At 43.3% G+C, this 23,180-nt stretch overlaps 1 protein-coding gene across 16 annotated transcripts in view; it reads right to left on the bottom strand.

The window, feature by feature from the left end:
• Window positions 1-23,180, bottom strand: part of CD44 (CD44 molecule) — an 87,336-nt gene that overhangs the window by 28,605 nt on the left and 35,551 nt on the right. For 8 of the 16 annotated variants that reach the window (XM_070228440.1, XM_014729353.3, XM_070228437.1 and 5 more), the window contains 3 exon segments: window positions 19,930-20,063; window positions 13,971-14,039; window positions 11,636-11,869 (listed from right to left, as the gene is read on the bottom strand). In XM_070228440.1, the coding sequence (XP_070084541.1) occupies window positions 11,636-11,869; window positions 13,971-14,039; window positions 19,930-20,063 (437 nt within the window). 16 annotated transcript variants of the gene reach the window in all.

Raw genomic sequence — 23,180 nt, 5'->3', positions numbered from 1 at the left:
TTTGTCGAGCTTTCTTCCCAGATCCCACTACTAAACACCAAAAAACCCCACTCTTCATGATACAGTTCCATAAACACACTCAAACCACCCAAGTGGAACGTCTAGGAATCTTTGACACAAAAACCTTATCTCGGATCTTTGTAAACTTTTTATCTTTTTAAACATTTGGCCTTTTGGGCAACCTAGAAAATTAGCATTTTTCTGTCAATTTCTAAAAATTGTGTGCAGATTTGGCAGCTTTTCATTCTCTGGGGATAAAAGAAATTAGTGCATGGAAATAGAAGATGTGGCCAATGTCTAAAAAGAAGTCTTCCCTGTCCTCTGGAACGCCTCCACTAACTCATCTAAACAGACCGCTGACCGCCATCCTTCTTACTTGAGCTTGTAGAATGCTGGGTCTCCTCTTCGTCATGATGCTCATGGTGAACGAGAGGAGAATGTGGTTCCTGGGTCTGACTTTCTCCATAAGCACTGGTGCCACTTCTGTCCACATCTGTTGTGATGATGGTTATATACACTGTGACTTTTTATCAACCAACCTTGATGGTTCTGTTCTTCCATTGAAGTACATGCTACTTAATGGTTCTATCCCTAAATAATACCTCTGAGCGTCTACTATCAATACTTTTGAGTGACTTCACTAATCTCTCCCAAGAGAAAACCAACGGGCATGGAAATTCTTAATGATTAACTGTTATTCCACTATAACCTCTTTGTCAAGGGCAGCACCATAATGGTTTCATTTTTATAACAAAGCAGCATAAAATACCTTATGCCCAGATGGTATAATTGATAAATGACTCCTAAATTACACTGAGTATTCTCCTGAAAGCTCACTAAGAATGTGTGATGAGATATTAACTAAATTCCTCACTGTGTTCTGATGATTGACCTTTGCAGCATCATAGACTTCAAGGGAAAAAAGTCTTTAATTAAGTGTGCATAACCCATTACCAGTCATCCTTGTGGCTGTCTGAAGTAAGATGCCTGGAGTTGAATGGCCTGGGCTCCATTGCCGCCAATCCTCGTTCACTTCTGGGAACTTAAAAATCCGTGGTTTGGTTGGAACTGTGACAATGATGATTGAAGTAATTAAGAAAATGTTATTTCTCGAGCCTTCACCACTTTTTTTGCACATTTCTCCCTCCTTTAGTCTACAGAGTGAATCATCTATAACAGGTTGTATAGATGCTTGAGTGGAAATGGAGGGAAAGCAGAGCGTGCCTTCAGCTTGATTCAGCCATGTTGTTAAGCATCTCAGTGTCCTTTGCATTCTGTCATAGAATACGCTGGGGTCAGAACATGAGATCTTTCGGAGACAGCAGCCAAAGAAGCTGCAGCAGGAGGAAGAGCAGCTTTGAAGACACCAGCCCGCCACCGAGGATAACCAAAGATGTCGGAGCTTTGCCCGTCCGTGCAGTCTGTAAAGGCCCTCTGCACTTGAAAGCACAAGGAATTTGGATGGCTGCAAAGTGTGCTGCATGAGATTTTCAGGCTGCAGAGGTAGATACTTGAAATTTACACCACGATGATCACGTTATTTCGTTAGTAGTTTTGGCGGCGGAAAGGAACACCCTGAGCAGCCAGAGTTTTCCTAGAGATGATTCTAAGAGAGAATAGCTACCTAGAACAGCCATATGATTGAGCTCTTCATTTCTGAATATATCAAACACCTATGGTATTCGCATCAAATACAAAGCATTTCATGAGCAAGCCATTCAGAGCCAAGAAAGCAAAACAAGACACACGTGTTCAGTGGAAAAACACCAGAGGCGACCAACCACCATCACAGCAGCTCCCCAGGAAAAAAAGAGGCATACATCCACCAGTGCCCTGATGCCGTCACTCAAAACGACAGGGCTGTAATAGGAGATGCACCTGACAGAAGGATCACGACAAAATCAGAATCAATGACTTTTGTGACAAGGTTATTGGCAAATCCATCCTAATTCTTTCCAACTTTATTTTGATACCCAAATAATACAAAACTCTTTTCAGAACTGTAATACTATCAGCTCTGTTTCACAAGTTAAGAAAATCTGGTTTAGAATCCTTAACCATATTCTCAGTAAGTATTAAAAAATGGCAGTTACCACACCCCTACAGAAGAAGCAGGGCATCCTCCTGAATTATGTGCATAGGTGCCAAGCAGAAAAGTGAACTGAAACTGGAAAATATGACACAGAGATGAAAAATGCCAAGGGGAGTTTTCCCTGGTGCTTGATCATACAAATTATTTTCAAGTTAATCTGTTTGGGTTGCCACCAAAGAGAGTTTAGTTTCTCAAGTATCAAGACCACGTCTTTACTGATGACCCCACCTGGAAGATGAGGCCACATCCTGAACCCCGGAGAGAGTGTAACAGTAAAGTTCCAGTGTTTTTGGTTATTTGATTTTCTTTCTGAAGTGACTAAAAAGAGTTTCCTTTTTCTATAGACTTGTTTTCTGAGGTGTCCAGGTTAAGAAATACACCAGTCAAAAATTTAGATATAAAGCATCTAGTTCATCTAAAGTATTTGTCATCTCAGTGCCATATACTCAGATGCCTTCAAGGTCTAAGCTATTTTCTGGATCCCTCTTCTCCTGGCTGCTGTCCATTTGGGGATAAAACTCTTAGGTTTCAATGGGACAGATAGAACTTGAGTGACCTGAGAGAGCTCACGTAACATCCCAAAGGCACGCCTCCTCTAAGGGAAAGCAGAGCTGGGATGGAGTCAGGCTCAGCATTCTCATCTCTGTTCAGCAATATCTTAGGTCATTACAGGTATGTACAGGAAATTCAGTCATCTGGAAGAATATTAGGCCAACTTTTGCATTTTTTAAGGACATTTTTCAGCTCAATTTCCATGTGTGTTTTCAAAAAGCATTATAGCTGTCACAAATTCAGTTACTATTATGCAGTGTTCACTATTTGCTTTTAATAATTGGCACTGTTTTGTTAAAGCTCAGCTGACATTTGTCCTTCCCTTCAATGTCTTTCTGTTATATGGGTGCCCAACTCTGGATTCGTCCCCTTGACCTCAATCAGGTTTTGATTAAGTAAGACAATTCTTGAGTTCTGGTTCCCATCTTTTAAGCCTTTCCAGAGCCTTCTAAATCTTCAATGTAGGATCATGTACAGCTTTTAATTACTACCCTCTCAGCCACATTCTCCAAGCCTATCGCTTCAACAGACCAGGAGTTCCTTGAAGACAAGGGCTCTGGCTTTTTTCTTCTCTGAGTTGTCAGCACCTAGCACAGTAGGAACACAATGGTTACTTGTTGTAATGTTTTGCTATGCCATTCTCTGACAAAGCTCAATAATTCAAAGAGAATCTGTAGCAGCAGATCATATAAATAAACAAAACAGGAAGAATGTGAGACATGAGAAATTTTATAACAGACACTTTTCCCATTTCTCCTCCAAATATGTTTTGGTTTCCATTCAAAACATTTCTTCATAATCCTTTTTTTTTTTTTTGAGGAAGATTAGCCCTGAGCTAACATCCACTGCCAATCCTCCTCTTCTTCTTTTTTTTTTAATTTTTGCTGAGTAAGATTGGCCCTGAGCTAACATCTGTGCCCATCTTCCTCTGCTTTATATGTGGAATACCTGCCACAGTATGGCTTGATAAGCAGTGTGTAGGTTCATGCCCAGGATCCCAAACGGCGAACCCTGGGCTACCAAAGTGGAGTGCACAAACTTAACCACTACACCACTGGGCTGGCCCCTATCCCTTCATAGTCTTATTGAGGTAGAACTAAGGTATGATCATGGGCTCATGCTCATTTTTCCTATTAACTATTTCCCAAGATAGATACTATTGGGCATCACTCAGATTAATTAGTAAGCCTCGTGCAAACGATTCTACTGTAATTGATTATTCTTACTGGTGCTGGAGACAAAATCTTCATCATCATCAATGCCTGATCCAGAATAACTGGGGTGTTTGTCTCTTTCATCTTCGTTTTCTTCAGTTGGCTCCCAGCCTGCTGAGATGACATTTGAATCCGTACCTGTTGTGGTGACTCGCATTAGTGGCTGAGCTGGATGTCAAGCAACCCATTTGACAAAGGAAGAAAGCCAGGTACAAAGTGTATAATGGAATCCCAAAGATTATAAGGAGAAAGCGAGATGTTTGACTTGTATACCCCAAATTCTTATATCCTGGTCTCTGAAGCTAATACATAGATCTAAAAACAATCGGCTATGATCTTTATAACTGAACATGCTCTTTAAGGAGTTTAAAACCATAAATATGGACATAACCCCACCAAAGCAGTAAAAAAAAAAAAAAGGCCAATGAATGCTCCCCCATGCTTTCAGATGCATTTCTTATTAACTTACTAAGCACATGCCATTAAAGTTAGGATGTCAAGAATAGAATGGAAAGGTTTCACATGTGCCTATTTGTTGTGTGAAGCCACCTTCAGAAAAACCTTGGAATCTAAACACACTTCAATCATTTCTAAGATTCCATAGTTGAAATCACAATTTAATAATTCACTTTTTTATCTTCTCTAACGTCAAATCACTGTAGCTCTGAACGCAAGTGAAAGCTACACTGCAGTTCCCAACAGCACTTTAGCATAGAGCAAAACAAGTTAGTCACTTAATAGAGAAGTCATGCTCGGCATTTATTAATGAACCAAAAGGGTTGACTACAGTGGACTGTAGCCAAGATTTTGAGAAATTCTCACTTTTTCCCTTTTGGATGCAATCACAGGAAAGGAGATGGAAATCTTCCAGCTCTGCTCAGTGGTTACTGTAGAAGATGTCTCTGCCCTGAAACAGGGTTGCCTACATTTTGAATGAGATGGGCGATATCTTTTGGAATGACTCTTAGTCTTTTCATATTATTAGTGTCTACCCCAAGAATAGTTCCACTGATGGAGATTTGCTGTGTTTTATTATTTCTAGCTCTACTGTTCTATTTTCTCATGAAAAGTCAAGAACTTTTTATAATTTTGGTCATTTTAGAGGATCTTTCAGAGGCAAAATTTTGTCTTCTCATCAAGAAGGACTTGGCCCCTTTTCACAGCTCCTTACCAGCCTCCTCCAGGGCTATATTAATTCTACAGAGTAGGAAGAAGAAATCTGCTCACTAATGCTACAAAATCAAACATGGAGATCTCAGAGCTCATGATTTTTCTAAAGTCATCAAAATCATTTGTGAAACTAGAAAGGTCTTCAGACTTTGACAACATCTCAGAGGCCAATGAGAATTATTGACCACTGTCAAGGAGACACATGAAATGAGATAATCAACTCATTGCCAGCCATTCTTGTTGTTGTGTGAAGAAAATTCTTGGACTCTGATGGTTGAAACCACCATGAAAACAAATCTTGGGCTTCTCGCCTCTTCACTGCTGTTTTGGGAGCTGCACACTAGTACTCATCAAAGCCATTGTAACCATAACTGAGTTGATTGCTGAAAGGCTAATTATAAGTTCCTAAGAAATAATGTTGTATATACTTTAACTTTTTCACTACTCAAGAGAATTATCTGTAGTTGATATAGATGGCAGAAAGAACGGGATAAAAGCACAGAAGTTCCATTTCTTTCAGAGGCCCAAGCTGGAGTCCACAGAATGTCAAAGATGGAAGGACCTTACATATCATCTACTTCATGCTCCTCATCTTACAGATGAAAAAATTGTGATGGACAGACCTTGACTTGTCTAAAGTCAGAAAGCTAAACAACAGAGAGAGATCAAAGAGAGCATGAGAGCAGTCTTCAAATTTTAAAAGGCTATAACATAAGAGAGAGATTAAATTTTTGCCTGTACTCCCAAAAGGCCAAACTAGGACCCGGGGTGTGAACTTCAGGGAGATAAATATTCTTTCAAATGTGGGATTTAAAAAAGTAATAATCTCAACTATCCAACAATGAGATTCTTCATAAAATATTATGTTCCCCACCATCAGAAAGATCTATTAACAGGAAAGCTGTGTAAGAGATCAAATGATTCGAAGTGTTGACTGAACTAGACCGTCTAAGATCGTCTCCAATCTGAGTCTGTGACTCCAAAACCTGGCTGTTCGGAGTCCTAGCCCTTTATCTTTCACACACTCTACCCTGGCCAACCAATATTGTTCTCAAAGAATTCAGGATATGATATTTCTTCCAGCAATCCCAGCCATCCTCAAAATATGGGAGAATGACACATGAAGGGGAAGACTAAAGAAGACGCCTTTCCACTTTTCTCCACTTAGAGTCCAAATCGTCTAACAACCTCGCTCATGGGCACTTTTTATATAAACACTATATTTTGCAAAGCAGAACAGGACACTTTGAGTCCCAGGTTTTGAAAATAGGATAATCAATCAAGAAAGACAGACAGACATGAAGTAACCTAATGGTCTCACTAATCAGATCAGAAGCAAGAGTCCTGATTTGAAAACTTTCAAAGACTTCCATTTCTGCAACCACGACGTTCACCAGAAGAATATTAGATATTATTAGACGAAAAACTGAAAAAAAAGTTCCGCGACGCTGAAACTCTCATTAAATTCCCAAATACAAAAATAAGGTGAATTAGATTTCTTTCTTCAGCTATCAAGAAAGCCCAGAAATGACCCAAGATGAAACACTGACAAGATCATTTCCTTCACACTGTTTGTGCTATGAAGATAAACATTGCAAACATTTAAAAACGGCATTTTGTTATTCCGCTCTCTGTCTGTCTCTTGTTCCTTCTCTTTCCAGAATTGTCTTAATCACTATGATATGCAATCACGACATCAGCACTATTTTTCTTACTTGAATATTTGTCGAAATAAAGGATATAGTTTATTCAATGTCTTGTAAGCTAAGCAAACTTTACATTGGCTTAGTGGAAGGACCATTTCTATTGCTCTCCTTCTGTAGAAAGAACGCCGAATTATTTTGAAATATGGCCACATCCTCCATCAACAAAAGTTAATAAATGAAGATATACTTGTAATCTCCCACTGTCAGAGACTTTGAGTCTTTTCCCACAAAAGCTCCCAAGTGAGAATACTTTGCAGGGGTTCAGAATCAGTCGTCAAACATTCGGGAAGCTTGTTAGAGGCCTAGATTCTAAAAGAAAGTAACAGGGCACTTCCTACACTTTACAGCTGAGGTTTTAGATGTCCAAACAGACACCCGGGGCCTACACTTTCCATCTGTAAGTCAGTATCTCCATCTACTATTACTGACTGTGATAATTAGATCAGCAGAAAATAGGAGCCTGCACTTTCTAACACACTTCTTTCTAGAGAACATGTTCTGAATGAATCTCCTAATCGAAGCCTCAAGGAAAAATAATTCTGATTCTACATGCACGTTGCCAAAAGGAAAACGAGTAGGATATTGAGAGTATCTAGTCATATCCCCAGATCCATAGGCCTCTCTGATAAATGAAATGGTACAGACTCTGTTCTCACTAAGGATGCTGATGGAGCATCAATAGGAAACTTCAGCGTGATAACGGATGCTCTTTTCCTTAACACTGAAACACTTGGCATTCAGGACAGCAAGTAAGCAAAAAACATAACAGTTTACCTGTCACTTCTGTCGTTGTCCTATCTTGAATCTTAGGCTGTGAATTACCAAACCAGAACCATATCCAATTATTTTGCGTGTGAGCTTCTGCATGGCTGTTTGAGTGCACAGTTGAAGTAACCGGATCAATTATGAAAATATCATTCAGTGAGATCTTTCTACAAAACCTTTACTCTCAGTTCTGTCTATGTATACCATCTGTATCTGTTATAGAATGGAGATCAGAAACAAATCGAGGCCTGATTTTATCTTTCCAGTCTCCTAAAGTCTCTTAGAATCTTAGGACAGCATTAGAAATACAAATTCTGTATGCATATCAATTCAGTGCTGCTCATTCTACAAACTGAACCCCCTGAATACAGGCTCAGAGCAAAATCAAGTAGCAACTTAATAACCTGTGATGGAAAAGAGATTTTGTATTTACTTGGCTGGGTGACCCTGCTGTGAACAGAAGGTCCTTGATGCAGCATTTCCTAAAGTTGCTTTCATTCATTTATTTTTGGAGTATCTTTAGAGGTGCTTGCCTGTATCTTTTGGGTCTATCATTTTACCCAGGTAGCCTGTGATGACAATCAGAATTTCAAACCTCCACCCCCACTCATTAATCTCAACTTAAGCTTTACACTTGAGCAGAAATCAGATCAAGCTTTCTCAAGTATCCATCTACCACTTTCTGTCACTTTTAATTCTAACTCAGAATGTATTTCCAGAAAACAAACACAAATGCGCAAGTTAGAGAAATTCTGGACTCTGTTCAAATTAGAGAAAGGACAATCAGTAAGATTTTACAACTTGAAATCTCTCATTCGACTCTCACGTTGGACTTGAGTCCAGAATGTTTCCCTGTAGAAGAAGAATGGCAAAGATGATCAGGATAAACATGTACACAGCTGAGGTTTTCATAAATCATTCTGAGTCACACACTCCTTTCAAAATTGGATGTTATGGCCTTTCTCCTCACAAAAGTGATCCTACACACTCAAACTTTTGCATATTATTTCAGGCAGCTCTTGACTACCTTATGATCGATCACTGAACCTACCGGAAGTCCATGAACTCTAGGTTAAAATCTTTGACTCTATACACACCCAACGTCAACAACCTGCATAATACGTTCCATGCGACAAAGGACACATTTGCACAGAATAGAAAGTGGAGAGACAGCAGCCAATTTCACCAGTGATTCCCCAAGATAAAGCTGAGCAGCCCCTGGAAAAGTCGCAGACACACCATTCTCACCTCAGAAACTTTATTAAGATACACAGCTCCTGCCAGCCTCACCCTCCGGTGCACCAGCAAGAGACCACCGCAAGCAGACAGACAAGCGCAAGCTAGAAATCTGCATATTTCTGGCTTCTGGAAAGCAGTTGTATGAAATTTTGGAAAAATGGAAAAAGCTACTGTCTAGCCAGCAGAGTTTCCAATTTTCCCCACCTAAGTAGGCGATGCCAGACCAAAAAAACAAAAACAAAAACAAAAAAATCTATCTATATAAAGACATATATATGTATATATATGTATATTTCTTTGACACCCAGAAGACAAGGAAATAGAGCAATCCAAGGCAAGGGTCTGCTTCCTGGGTTAGTTTAGGTTTCTGGATTCCAAAGAATTCCAGATCACCAATAGAAAAGAGGCCAATGACACACCTGCAGGAAGGCTCTTCCAAAAATAGCATTTATAATAAAAAGTCTGCAGGAATTTGAAACCTACCCAGATGGTTGTTCTTACTGGCTTTCCCTATCGCCATCCACTAAGGACCCTTAAGGCAGGAAGGAGCCAGCGGAGCCAAAGCCGCACTTCCATGTCCTGAGCCAGCCCTCCTCTGGACCTCTGCCCTCCTGCGTGCGTTAGGGAGGATTTGCAGCCAGTCCCTCTCACTGAGTCCTGACTCTCAGTCCAACAGTCATGAGGTTTTGGGAATCTCCTCACTGGGCTTAGAAAATATAGCCTATTCAGGAACTCATCAACTGCAACTTGTCCTAGTAACTAGGCTATATGCTACGTTCAAGTTTCTACCTGCTTGTTTTCTTTGCCACCCTGCTGTGCATGAATGGATTAATTTGCAGCGCCCATGGGCCTCACTGGAGCCTATAGCACTTCAGTGGCCCTCAGGTTAGCCCTGGACTCACTCTGCTGGACAAATGAGCCTCTCTCTTCCTAAACCATCAACAGAAACTTAGCCAAGTGCTCTGGAAAGAGGAAAGCACGATTCTTTTCTCAACCCAAATCCTGAACTATGTTTTAGTTAAATCTCAAAGCATTCCTTTTCCCACTTGATTTCTGAACAGCATATAACTCCATGAAGACGGGAACAACTCTGTCCCCAGTAACTAGAGCAATGTCTGGCACAGAGAAGACCTCAAATATTGGTTGAATGGATGACTAGCTTACTTCTCTTCAATATTATTTCCTAATGGAGTTTACCACTGGATCCCAAGCCTTAAAACAAGCTGCTACACAGTAGTCCTCAAAATACATTTGCTGATTAACTCACTTAGGCGGGAAAGGTGCGATCTTTAAAAGATGTGCATGAATGTTCATAAAATGTGCTAACTGCCTTTTCTAAAGCACATGTGAAATACTCGTTATTTTATATAGGCCACTAGCAGCTTGTTAACTTCATCTAGCTCCCACAAGACATATTTTGTCAGGGTTTTCTTCCTTGGTGGGAAATGGTACTTTAGGGTAGGCCTGATCTGCTTGTTGCTGAGACCATTAATTGTTGTGTTTGCCAACAGCAGACAAAACGGCACACCCGGATGATAAGCACCGTCAACACGGCGACTTTTAGAAGTTAGGGAACCCAAGGGGCAGCAAGTAGCCAGCAGCACTGCCTCTTGGTTTGTAAAAGCTTCTTTCATGAAGCGTTGGCCGTGGGATTTCAGACAATGAGGTGACACAATCTCCAGAGAGCCAATAATCCAGGAAAGCATGGGCAATTTGAAAATATCTGCTTTTTGAAATGCTTCAAAGAATCCACAGAGTATGACCAGAACCCTGAGCCTTTTTCCATCACCTGCTCAGCAAGCTGCTAACAGAATTTTAAACCACTGTCAAGCAAGTAAACTTCCATTAAATCATGGTGCTCTGGAGGTTGCCCTGGCTTCTGGATGACGAGGCATAGGAAAGTTCCCCGACTTCACTTTCATAAACCGGGAGATTTCTGCCACAGTCTTTGGAGACCAGAGTTCCACCCCTCAAGAGCCACAGCCCAGAAAACAGAAAATCCACACCATACTAGGAAAGCTGCTCAAGAGGCAGATGCCCTATTTGTGTTGGAATAATCCTCCACAGAAGGAACACAGCCAATCTGGAAATCTGTTTTAAAACAAACCATAGGGAAAAAGCAGAGGGAAGCGAAGAAGGAGATAAGAGGGCCATGTAAACAGTTGTCAACGAAAGTGAAGCACGAGGAGCGAAAACCCAAAGAAATCCAATGCAGTGTTTACATATACCCACTCTTGGCGTCCCAAAGCAATGAGTTACCCACACAAACCAAGCAAGTATTAAGAGCCTTCTCCTACAGCCTGGAAATAAAACTCTTAAGCAGATTTAATTTGATCAGGTAACTCCTTCAGATATGCTTCTTTTGACCAAAAACAAAGGAAGTGTTTAGTGAATCATGGATGATGAATATAACTGAATATTGTACAGTTGATAATATTAATATAAATCAGGTCAAAACGTAAAAATATAAAGTTAAGTTGAAAAAGATAGCAGATGGAATGGTATGCATACACTATGATCCCAACTTCATAAAAACCGTTTTATCCATAGGGTGATAAGAACAAGAAGGAAACACACAAAAAAGAAAATAGCTTCCGTATCAGGCTCGAACTGTCATCTGTCAGGGACAAGAGAACAAGGGAAGTTCTTCTAAGAAACTTCCAATATGGTACTTCTTATCCCAAGGTAAGAAAAGCAGAGCCGTAGACGGACATCACTGTAGGCAGAAGCAGTCAGGGCACACAGGGCACTGCAGCCATGAGAGCCCCCACCTCTGTGACACCACCTACTTTTAGAGACAGGAGACACCAACACGTGAGTGCGCATCACTCAGGAAGATCAGAGACGTTTTCTCAAACACATCGCTATTGGAAAGCACAGTGATTCATTCTCCTTACTGGTAGTGGGAGTCTTCTCTGGGCTGTCAGACACCCAGGGACTGCTCTGGTCTTGGGTGGGGCGAGTGGTTGGAAGGTGGGTGTGGAAGATGCTGTAGCCTCCTGAAGTGCTTCTTTCGCTGGAGGACCCACTGCTCACGTCGTCATCCGCAGGGGTGCTGGGGTTGATGTCTTCAGGGTTAGTTCTGTACTCGCCTTTCTTGGTGTAGCGAGTGCCATCACGGTTAACGATAGCTAGGAGAGAGAGAAGGCACTTTCAGAACTGGACAGCTGACATTCTCTGAGTACAGGAAAGACTGTGGAGTATCATATAAAACAGTGACTTCAAAGCTATTTTTTCCTTTTTATTAAGAAAAACACACCTAACTACCTATTTAGTGGGGTGACAGAATGGCTGAGGCACTAAGAAAATGCGCCCTTCTCTGCCCACCCACGCGCCCTGGAAATGGGGAGGGGAAAGAGGAGGTGTCGGGAAGTGTCCATGTTTGAATGCCAGCTTCGTGTGGCTCTGGACAAGGTAGCCCACTGAGCTTCAGTTTTGTCATCTGTAAAATGGGAATAATACTCCCTCCTGTTACGAGCACTATATGAGACATTGTAAAGTGCTCAGCATAGTTTTCAAGATATAGTTGGTGCTCAATAAATGAAAATTCTCCTGCCTGTTCCTTCCTCTCCCTTCTGAAGTACACGTAAAATTTGTTGCTACTAATTCCATCTATTTTCAGAAAAGATTTAAAGTAGAAGACAAAAAGTAGCCTCTGCAGGGAAGATACATTGACAAATCCATGAAGAATTAGATTTTCTTTTTAAGGAGCCAATTTTGTCAGTTTAGGCAAACCCTTATTTCCGGCTAGGAAATCAGAAGGGCTAAATATTGACAGAGGCTCTGCCATCCTCAGAAATTCACCCTTGAAATGAACAGGCATGGATGCATAGAAAGATCAAAATCTTTGCTTTAAACAAGGAGATGGTTAGAACAGACAAGAGGAAAAAGCTGGAAGGAATTTGTTCAGTGTTCCTCCCTAAAAGTATTTGCTGCCTTCACGTCTGGGCCAGTCACTACATAAGTGTGCATTTAGCTGAAATTTTTCTGCTATATTGTCTTGGTAGGACTAAATATTTCTTATGTCTATCTAGCTTGCCCAGTGGAACTGTTAATAAAACATAAATTAAAAAACAAAGTCTCAATCATCCTGATAATCTCTGTGGGTGAGACCTGATAAGGAAATATGACCAAATTTGTACAGGTCTGGACTTCAAAAGAGATCTGTGGGGACCAAGGAAATGGAGCATTCATTGAGTAACAACTCGGGCCAGGCATGCATTAGACATTTTATCTTTCTGAACTTCCGTGACAATTCTCAGAAGTCGTTCCATTACCCAGATGAGAAAACAGAGGCTCAGAAAGAATAAGTCGTTCCTCTAAGATTCAGATCAGACCTGACTGAGACAGCACATCTCACACTGCAGGACTCTCCTCTCTTTTGCAAGGCACAGGCCAGGGACAATTCCTTGCATAACAGTGGGCGCTGGATCGTGTGGTCCAGGCAGATTCTCATCCCCTGCCACCACCACCACCCATGCACACTGAGGGGTCTGCTTCTTAGGATGGAGAAATTGGGCCGCCCAACACTGTGGCATACTTCTCAAAGAAACGAGCTCAGAGGCAACAGGATCAGATTAAGAGGTTGACCTATTTGAGCGTTCTGGTTGAGATATTCTGTTTTCTACAGGGCCGATACCCACTTCTGTGGGTAATTGAGATGATTTCAGATGGATGTGGCAGAAACAATGTTGAAACATATATCAGCAAGTTTATACCCTTCAAAATTACCTTTCAACACTTCAGTTAAATCAAATAGAAAAATTGGGAGGCTGAAATGCCCCTACCAACACTTACGAATGCCCTTCTATCAGAGCCTTTTCAGGAGCTGGAATTTAAGGACGTTAGTTAATTTTTCTTACATTTAAATTTATTCTTAAGGTTGTTTTGTATGACAAGGGGTGCCGGCTTTTCATGTGCCGTTTCTTTTTCTAAAATAAATGTATTATAAGTAGAAAATAATGGGTGAATGAAGTGAAAAATATCAAGTAAATGATAGGGCTGTGTACATAGATATGCCCCCTAAAAATGTGAAAGTGGTCTTCAAATGCCTGAAGTTTGAGGAGCAATGTGTTGGGGTAAACCAGAGAGCCGTTTCAGGCCATCACGGGAGAGCGGGGAGAAAGAGTGAATCGTAGCCCATCGCCCCTGGCCTTGCGGGAATGACTGGGGTTCATTCAAACATGAGACGGAAAATGCGCCCGTCCCTTCGAGGCGAGAAGAGGCACGTACTTATGGTAATGGGTCCCTCGAAGGCGTTGGGCAGGTCTGTGACCGAGGTGCAGTCTTCTTCGGGCGGAGCTATGGAGCAGAAAAGAAAAGAAGGCATGAGATTTCTTAAAAGATGTGAGCAAAATAATTTCTATTAGTTAGTTAGGACTTACATATCCCAAACTTATAACTTATCCCAAATAATTTTCTTTTTCTGAAACTTGGTTATGTCTTCTAGGAACTTCTCTGAGCTTTGTGTTGCATTTTCCATATTTATTTAGCTTCATATATTTCTAGAAGCTTACTTGTTCCCTTACCCACCCCAACAAATTCATTCATTAACACATACACATGCTTTATGTCAGGCATCGTGGAAGGCTGGGAGTACAATGGTGAGTAAGACAGATGTGGTCCTTCTCTGACGAAGCATACATGAGAAATTACCTTCTTAATTTTTTATTACAAAAGTAATGTGGGAACATTGTAAAACTTTTTTAAAATAAAGAAATGTATGAACTATAATGAGAAAATCATGCGTAATCTCAATAACCTACAGAAATGATGGAAAAACATGGCAGACATAAAATCAAATGTTTATCAACATGAACAGCATGAGAATCTGAAGATCAATATAATCTACAAAGAACTTACTTGATAGAAATATTTAAAAACAAACTTATCTCTAGCCTTTTTCTTAATGTAATAATTAATTTATTAACGAATCTCTTTAGATGCCTACTTTGTATAAGCTGCTCCTCAGCCTGGATTCTCTGCGGGGGTCCGCCTCTGGTCTCGGCACTCAGAACATCTCCTGAGGCTGCCGTTTCGCTACATCTCACCATAGGCACCTCTGGCTTCTTTTTCTTTTGTCCTTCATTTACGTTCTACATTCCCCCCTTTGCAGGAGTAAAGATTTCTGACTGTGCCTTGGGCCTGCCTGCCACCCGCAGATGTTACTGGTAGCCCTCAGAGCAGCACCGTGTAAATAAAGCCCCAGAAAGGAAGTCCTGAAAGTTCCACCCCACCTGCCCTCCTTGAGTCCTACAAGACTGCAGAACGTCTCAGCAAACTGTTCCACTCGTGACCAAACGCTCTATTCGGTAGCTAGACCTTGTTTTGAGCTCTAAAAATTCAAAGAGCTTGAAACTGGCTTTTCTGTTATAGGAAGGTTGGATCTGCTTTTACATGCTGTGTGTGAGTTTTAGGTTAAATGGAAATTTATTTGTTAGATTGGTCTCTCCAAAGTTTCTTCTTGGCAAAGAGGAAGGAAGAAATGAATGGATGGATAGAAGGATGGATGGATAGACAGATGGATGCACGGATGCAGGCAGAATGTTACCACAAGCAAGGCTGTTATCACAAGTATATATTAATTGTCCTGCCATAAATCACTGGGCTCTCAGAACACTGGACAAAAATACAAGTTGAACAAAACAGGTTTTGGTTGCATCCCAGTTCCTAGGAGCATCTTTTCCCACAGATCAAGAGGATGGCCTTTCCCTGCCTATTTCTTCGGCCTCATAGTGAAACTAACTGGCAGCTTTATATATTCAACCAGAGAAAAGCAGGTGTTAGGAAAAGCCATTCCTGCGAAGCCTGATTACAACATTTCTCAGAAGAGAGACTCTTCAAAGAGAAAGTCGCTTCCTCGGTAAGGTCATTCCTCACCATCCAATCCAAACCACCGCCCACCACTCCCCACACCCATCACCATCGCGTGTCATCCTGCTCTCGGTTCTCCTTCAGGCTTACCACTATCTACAATTATCTTGTTCATTTTACTCGGTGGCTATTCACGGCACATCTCCCAGCCCCTACCCCCTGCTGCCCACCCACCTCTGTAAAACATGTAAGCTCCACAAGATGACTTGTAACCTTATCTGTCTTGGTCAGAACATTTAAACGTGATGGAAACAGAGAGGCACTCAATAAATGTTTGTTGATGAATGAAAAAGCAAAAAGTTAACAATATAATTTTCCAAAGGTCCATTCTTCCTGTAAGCAGACCTAAGATGTTAACCCCCAAATGGTCTGCAAATATAAAGAGATCAAGAAGCAATCAGATAAACCCTGGATGGCAACGTCATAAGAAATAATTAAAGGAAGTTTCAGATACATCAGTTCATTTATTCATTTTAAGGGTTTACTCAACACATGTGCCAGATCACAAAATGAAAAAGGAGCGAAAACTGAACATGTTGCTGCCCCTGCTTTTGAGGAGTTCACAAGGTCATGGGGGCAATAATAATTAATATTTCTTGTGATGTTTACAGTTTTCAAAAAACATTTTCCCAATGATTCCTCTATTTGAAAATCAGGGCGTACAGCCAACCTGGGAGATCTTGAAGAATATTTATTCTGTCTCGGGGACACGACCAGAAACTGCCCTGACCTGAGAGATGCTTCTGATATCATGCTGCACAAACCCAGAAACAGACTTTGGATTATTGCTTCTTAGTGGCAAGGATGGAAGAGTCTCCCCCAAATTCAAACACAACTGCAGACAACAGTAGCGTACTGGGCGTTTCCAGGAGTTGAGTTGTAACAGAACGGGACATGATGCCCAAAACACTAAGTTTTGTAAATGATTAGAGCATTTGTTCACATGGTCCCCCTTCATGCTCCAATTCACCTTAACTTTTGTAAAGAACATCCAATCTGGCAAGCATACTAAGAAGGACGGTGACCTAAATGAGTAGTGAATACATTCATGCTCCCATGTCACATAGCAGAACCTCAACAGACAGCCTTTCATCCCATTTAACGAGCGTCGTGCTGCTGGCAGATCAAGCCTGGGGAGGTCTTCCTGAACTCAAGGGCTTGTTGGAAAGATTCTGGGATGGGCACCAAAGCGGCCAAGACAAACTTGAACTCTTCAGTCCAGCCAATCAGTCATGCCAAATAGAAAGGCCCCTTCTTCAATGCCTGACACATTCTAGGTAGCCAGGAAATATTTGTTGAGAAAACGAGTGAATGAACAAACAAATGAAGGTAGTCTCTTCCCCTAAATTCTACCTTCGGAAGAGAATGAAACACTGAGAGCAAACCTAAAGAATGAACCAGTCAGTGCTCTGTGTTGTTAACACAGAAGCCACCGGGCCCCCGCTGGGCGGTACTGTTGAGACATGAGGCAATCAAAATCTTCAGGGTCTGCTTTATTTTCATTTGTAAACCATGGGCCTTGTTTTACGAAGATACCCTGAAACCATAAGCATCAGAAACTATCTGCTAAGATGGAGCTGGCTCTGGTCCCGGTAGCCAGTTGGGGGGGATCACATCATTGGGACCTGACCACCCGCTCGTGGGTCTCAGGCTAAGCTGGATTCAGGGATCTTTCCAGTGAGAGCCTTTGCATGTAGCAGACGGTATCAAGCTCAGTAGCTCACTCAATACCCCATCATCTGATTCCAAACCAAGGCACCTAGAATCTGTTTATCCTTAGACATATGTTCTTCTCCAGCTCCTTTTTTCTTTTTTCTTTTTTTTTTTTGGTCTTATTGCTTTAACAAGATTCTTAACTCCCAAGACAAGAAATATGGCCTCCGGTTCTTTCTCACCCTACTCTGCCCAGCACAGTACTGAGTGGATATAGTTGATCAATAAATACTCTTTTTAAAACTTAAAAAAAACTTATAAAAGCAGCCTATCCACATTGAGTACATTTAGAACAGAGAAAAAGAAAAACATCACTTCGAAGTTTACTCCTCTAATGCAGCCATTTTGGTATGCAATACACCCCCAGGACTTCTCAATCTTTTCAACTGAACTAACCTCCCTGAAGAAGAGGAAAGTTAATTAGCACTATTCACTCCCTTCTCTGAGGATAGGCCCAACCTTATGGGCAAAAATAAGGGCGGGGAGAAAAGTCTCAGCAGTGACTTGCCTAGCTGGCTTCAAGTCCGGGCAACAAAGCAGTGTGAGCTTCTACCTTCAGGAGTTAACGTTCTTTCCAGCAAGTGATACCAACTTGTAAAACAGGTGAGACAATGTGGATATGCAACAACATAATTTATTGCATCCATTCACTCGACAAGACTCAACGGGAGACACAACAGGCAGTATCCAGAGACATTCAAGAGCGTGCGGTCTCAAGCTAGCCATTTGCCATGTGACCAACCCCTTCATCTAAAGCACAAAGTCTTCCTTGACCTCTGGCACTGAGAGGGGCTGGCTGGACCACATGTTGCTCGGTGTCTATTTCTGTTGACTTGCATGTGAGTTTTCCCCTGATAATGTCATTAGAAGGCACATCCCGGGTGTGGGTATTGGCCATGTACTGTTCTACCTCAGTTGGTCTCTCCTCCTTTTGGTCAAACTCCATTTGTGTTCTTTGCTCACATGACAGGGAGAAGTAAGCATTCGACAGTCTCCTTATTTTGAGAGTCCCTCCACAGGTTTGGTGACTTGTGTGTATAATTTATTGGCTTCACACACTCCATTCCAGCTAAGCAGCCCTGACACTTCTCTGTCTCCTAAACTCTAGGTTTCTCCTCCAAATCCCCACTCAGATCCTTGCTGCTCACGCCACAGTGGGTGGGTGTGGTGGTACCCCAAAGCTGTTGCTGTAATCTCACAATTTCTTTGATGTCCCCACTCTAGCTTAAAAATCCACACAGATTTTATAGTCTTCTACCATATACAATATGTTTATCTCATAAAAACAATGCCTTGGGGGCTGGCCCTGTGGCCGAGTAGTTAAAGTTCCCCGAATTCCACTTCAGCGGCCCAGGGTTCATGGGTTCAGATCCCAGGTGTGGACCTACTCCACTCAGTGGCCATGCTGTGGCAGTGTCCCACATACAAAATAGAGGAAGACTGGCACAGATGCTAGCTCAGGGCGAATCTTCCTTGCCAAAAAAAAAAGTGCCTTAAGTCATTATATAATCATATCTGTGTGTGTCTCATACAGATAATGTCTTGAGTCACTTTCCAGCTAATATAACACGCCCTTCCCATCTTAAAGGAAAACTGACATGCCAGGAAGACGTGTCAAGTTTACCTGTGGCTTCATCCTCCCCTTCACACAATCTCAAACCTTTAGGGGGAACAGAAGGCCCAGTTTGAAAAGTAAAACATTTGATTGTTAGCATTCAAAAATTTGACATTTATGGGTCTGACTTTTCTCAAAGGACCCTCAAGTTTCGTGATGCATAGAATTCTTTACTTTTACTGAACTAGAGTAGTAGGCGTAAGTTTCTGGGACAGTGGTTGGAAGTAAGTCCCCAAGATAGGGAAGGGAGTTGGCCAGCAGCCCTGAGTGCACATTTCAACTTGCTTTTCTTATTCTCTGGTTGTGGGTTCTCAGTTGTTGGGCAAGGACACTCAAGAAGGTCAAAGGCCTCCGAGCCCTCCCTCCCACCCCAGCACCTCCTAAATACCTTGAAGCTGAGCCGTTTGGCTTGTACTCCAGTGCCATCAGTAGATTCCTGTCACCCCTCTGTTCAAACCTGCAATGACTCCCCAGCACACAGAATGGAATCCAAACTCTCCACCACGGCCCACAAGACCCTGCGTGCTCTGGCCCCTGCTCCCTCTCTGACCACACGGTCCTCTCTGCCCGCCGTCCTCAGAGCTGCCTGGCACACCGGCAGAACGATGGCCTGCAGCCCGGCTCTGGCTGGCCGTCTTTCCCTCACCTCAGTCAGGGCACTCGCAAACGCGCTCCTCAGACGCATCCTCCCCAACTGCCGTCTCAGAACAAAGGCAGCCCCAGCACCTGGCAGCCTCTTGCTCTGCTTGCTTTCCTATAGTGCTTGTCACTCTGACTTCAGATAAAGTGTTTTTTTGTTTACTGTTGGCCTCCCCGACTCAGCAGGTAAGCACCCTGGGGGCAGAAATCTCGTCTCTGCTGCAGAGACGTTCGGTGACTATGTGCCACGGGAAGTTCCATTTAAGCAGGACTGGACCCTGTCGGCCACGCTGCCAAAGGCTTCCACGCCAAAAGCAAGCGCAACGCGGAGACCCCCGGCTCAGAACCAACCTGAGGCATTGAAGCAATAGGTGTCGTACTGAGAGGTGTTGGACGTGAGGATGTACACGCCCGTGTTGTTGGCGGCACAGATGGAGTTGGGGTGGATCCGGGGGATGACCACGTGCCCTTCTATGAACCCGTACCTGCAAAAGAAAACCTAGAGGTTACCCCCCACAAGGCCGTGACAGGGATTTCATCACACCCCATGGAGTGACGTCCCACACGGTGCAACACCCCATTCAGTTCACCCCCAGGATGCTAGAGGTTGGACCACTGGATTATGCGACATCCCAAAACAACAGCAGACGGAGAGGGGAAGGGATCTGCAAGGCTGACAGGGACAAAGTCATTTTATTTAGGGCTCTACAAGGAGCTTTTCTTCTTTTTTTTTTTTTTTTAAAAGGCTCATGAAAGAAAAAATTTGTTTCAAATAAAATCTGTGATCAGCAGTGTCAAGTGAATCTGCACAAGCAGACGGCAGCCCGAGTCAGGAAGCGAGAAGAATGAGCACCTGATAATGGGAGATTCCCTCTGGCTCCCCATTACCTTCGTGTTTTTCAGAAAATGCATAAAGCCACCAGCTCCCATAAGCCAGGGCCGGGCGGCTCTTGGTTATAGTCCGCAAATGTCAAACCCTCCTGATTTCTCACCGCTGCCCTTCTCTCCTGGTCTCATCTTTCCCGGTGATGCCCTTACTCCAGACTCCATTACTCTAAGCACGAAGCCTTGTTTATATGCCAGAGACAAGCACATTTTGCCTCCTGAGCATCCCAGGCATAATTCCATTGCCAGTGGAAGTCAAGTGACTGTCACTAAAATGGGAGTAATAGTGATTAAATGAACAGATAGCGACGCAACATTAGACAAAATGCGAAAGTAGACAACAGACAACACCCAGCCCTTTTTGTCAGCATCACAGTGGCCAAATTCTTACTCACTGCACAATTTCTCCTGAATAGAAAATGCCTCAAAAAATTAGATGTGGGCTGAGGAAATACCATTTGCAAGGGAAGGGCTGGTGGCAGAGGCAGGGCGGAGAGGGAGACCGTAAATCCAGCGAGCGTTTGAAAATGCAGCGTTGGCTGAATGCACAGCGTGGACCCTTCAGTCTCTCCTGCCTGGGGCCACAGTACCCAGCGCAGCATCGCCCCGCGGGATCCACAGACATGGCTGTGAGTTTGAAATCTCTGAGCACATAGAAGTCATCAGGTCTCTGTTGCAATTGCAGCTTCTATGACTAACTCTTCGTCTGCATGGAGAGACTGGTTTCTCCAGAGGCTCCTTAGCTTGTTGGGGGTGGGAGGGATGCAATTAAATGTTAATAAGTTTCCATATAGCTGAGAAGTGCTACTAATCTGGGTGGGGCAGACAGAAGAGCGGAGCTGCTAAGGCTCTGACAGCCTCTGATACCGCCCTCCATCCTGGGCAGATATCGGATCCATGGCCACCGGAGGGAAATGACGGAAAGGAGTTTTGCAACACTGAAAACCACCTATGGGTGGAACGATAGATTTCTCTGGCACAGTTTTTCTTTTTTCTTCTTTTTAAATAATAATACTCCCTGGTGAGCCTACACCCCACCCGACCCCCATCACACTCGGCAAGTCTATATATCGACATCTTAGAATCCACATTCCTTTTGTAAGTTATTCTCAGTTTTGCCACATCGTGTGGGCCGCCACATTTATGTGTTGCGCCGTACATGAGTTGAGGCTACTAAAATTTATCAGCGTGCATATTGCACGAGTAGGTTGCTCTTCCAGGAGGAAAGAACTACTAGGCAAATGCACGTGGCACACTTCCACCTCCTGTTTGCTCTCAGTCCTTCCGGAGAGCTTGGTCATTAAAATCTTGCCCTGGGATCAGATGAAACAGCGCAGACTGTGGACTCCTCCCTGTGCAAGTAACGTGGCCCCGGGGCGAGCTGCAGGACCTCTCCAAGCCGCAGTTGCTTCATCCGTCAGCGGAGTGATGCAGTCGACCCAGGTCTGAGGAGGAAGTGGGGGCTACGGGCCAGTGGGCAGCAGGGCCCCCAGCACTCAGTGCTCACTGATCAGCCATGGGGAGTGGGAAGAACCTGCCTTCTTTGCAGCATATGAGAACATCTCTGTATTTCAGAAGCATGACGTACCTGCCTTTCACAATAAAAATCCAGCTTGCTAAATCCACTTTCTAGGCTGCTGGCCTGGTCAGGGCTGTATTTAAACACCTTGCCTTGGGAAGAGAATGAATGGGTCTGCTGACTGGCCTTCCTTCACCGCAGCCTGCAGGTCTGGCTCCATACCTACCAGAGCTCTCTGCCTTTGCCTGCTGTTTTCCTACTCTCCCAGGCTGCGTCTGGACACACAGAGGGCTGCGTCCATCCGCTCTTAGTTCCAGAGCAGTGCTTCTCAATGGAACTTTCTGTGATAATGGAAATGTTCTGTAATCCATGTTGTCCAATACAGTAGCCATTTGTGGCTAATGGAGCACTTGAAATGTAGCTAGTGCCCCTGAAGAACTGAAGTTTTAATTTTATTTAATTTTGACTAAGTGTAAATCGCCACCTGTGGCTGGTGGCTACCACATGCGACAGTGCAATTTTAGAGTAAGATTTTCCCTCTTTCCAGCAAGCGTCCGCCACCACTCACCATGTGGGTACCTTGTCCCGTAACAAAGGCCAGGGGAGAGATATGCTGACCTTACACTCAGTGGTTTCCTTGAAGAGTTCTGCAGCTCCACTTTGAGAAAGCGGTCCGTGTTTGTGTGCAGGTGTGTGGAAGAGAAGCGGAACCACGGTGCCTGACGACACAGCATGGCGAGAGCACAGAGGAGGGCAGCAGACTGGGGTGGTCACTGCAGGGCGGTCCTTCAGACCACCCAGAGCCCTTCTAATGAAAATAAACCAAGCCTAGACCCTCCACCGCGGGCCTCACTGCCCCACGGCGCTGGCTCTTAATGTGCACCACCGGCCACAGGGTGTCGGGAATTTAAAGAAAAGGCTGCTGTCTGCTGTGATTGTCCTGGAGCAGAAGGACTGCCGAGGGCTCCACAGAGCACTGCGACATCAGGTAAGAGGCAGCTGAGGAGGCCTTCCTCGCTCCCTCCGATTGCTTCCCAGTCACTTGTAATAATATACTTTAACAACTTTCATGGTCTTTTATTTACCCTCCCAAACCACAGCAATATAGAAGAGAAATAAAAGAGAGAGCGAGTTGTTTGAAAAATCTGCTTTGAGCCGAGTCTGCAGGGCCAAGACTCCAGCAGGCACATATTTATTG

This window comes from Equus caballus, chromosome 12 (genome assembly GCF_041296265.1).
Source record: "Equus caballus isolate H_3958 breed thoroughbred chromosome 12, TB-T2T, whole genome shotgun sequence".
Taxonomy (NCBI): domain Eukaryota; kingdom Metazoa; phylum Chordata; class Mammalia; order Perissodactyla; family Equidae; genus Equus; species Equus caballus.
This window is presented reverse-complemented; position numbering and strand designations above follow the sequence as displayed.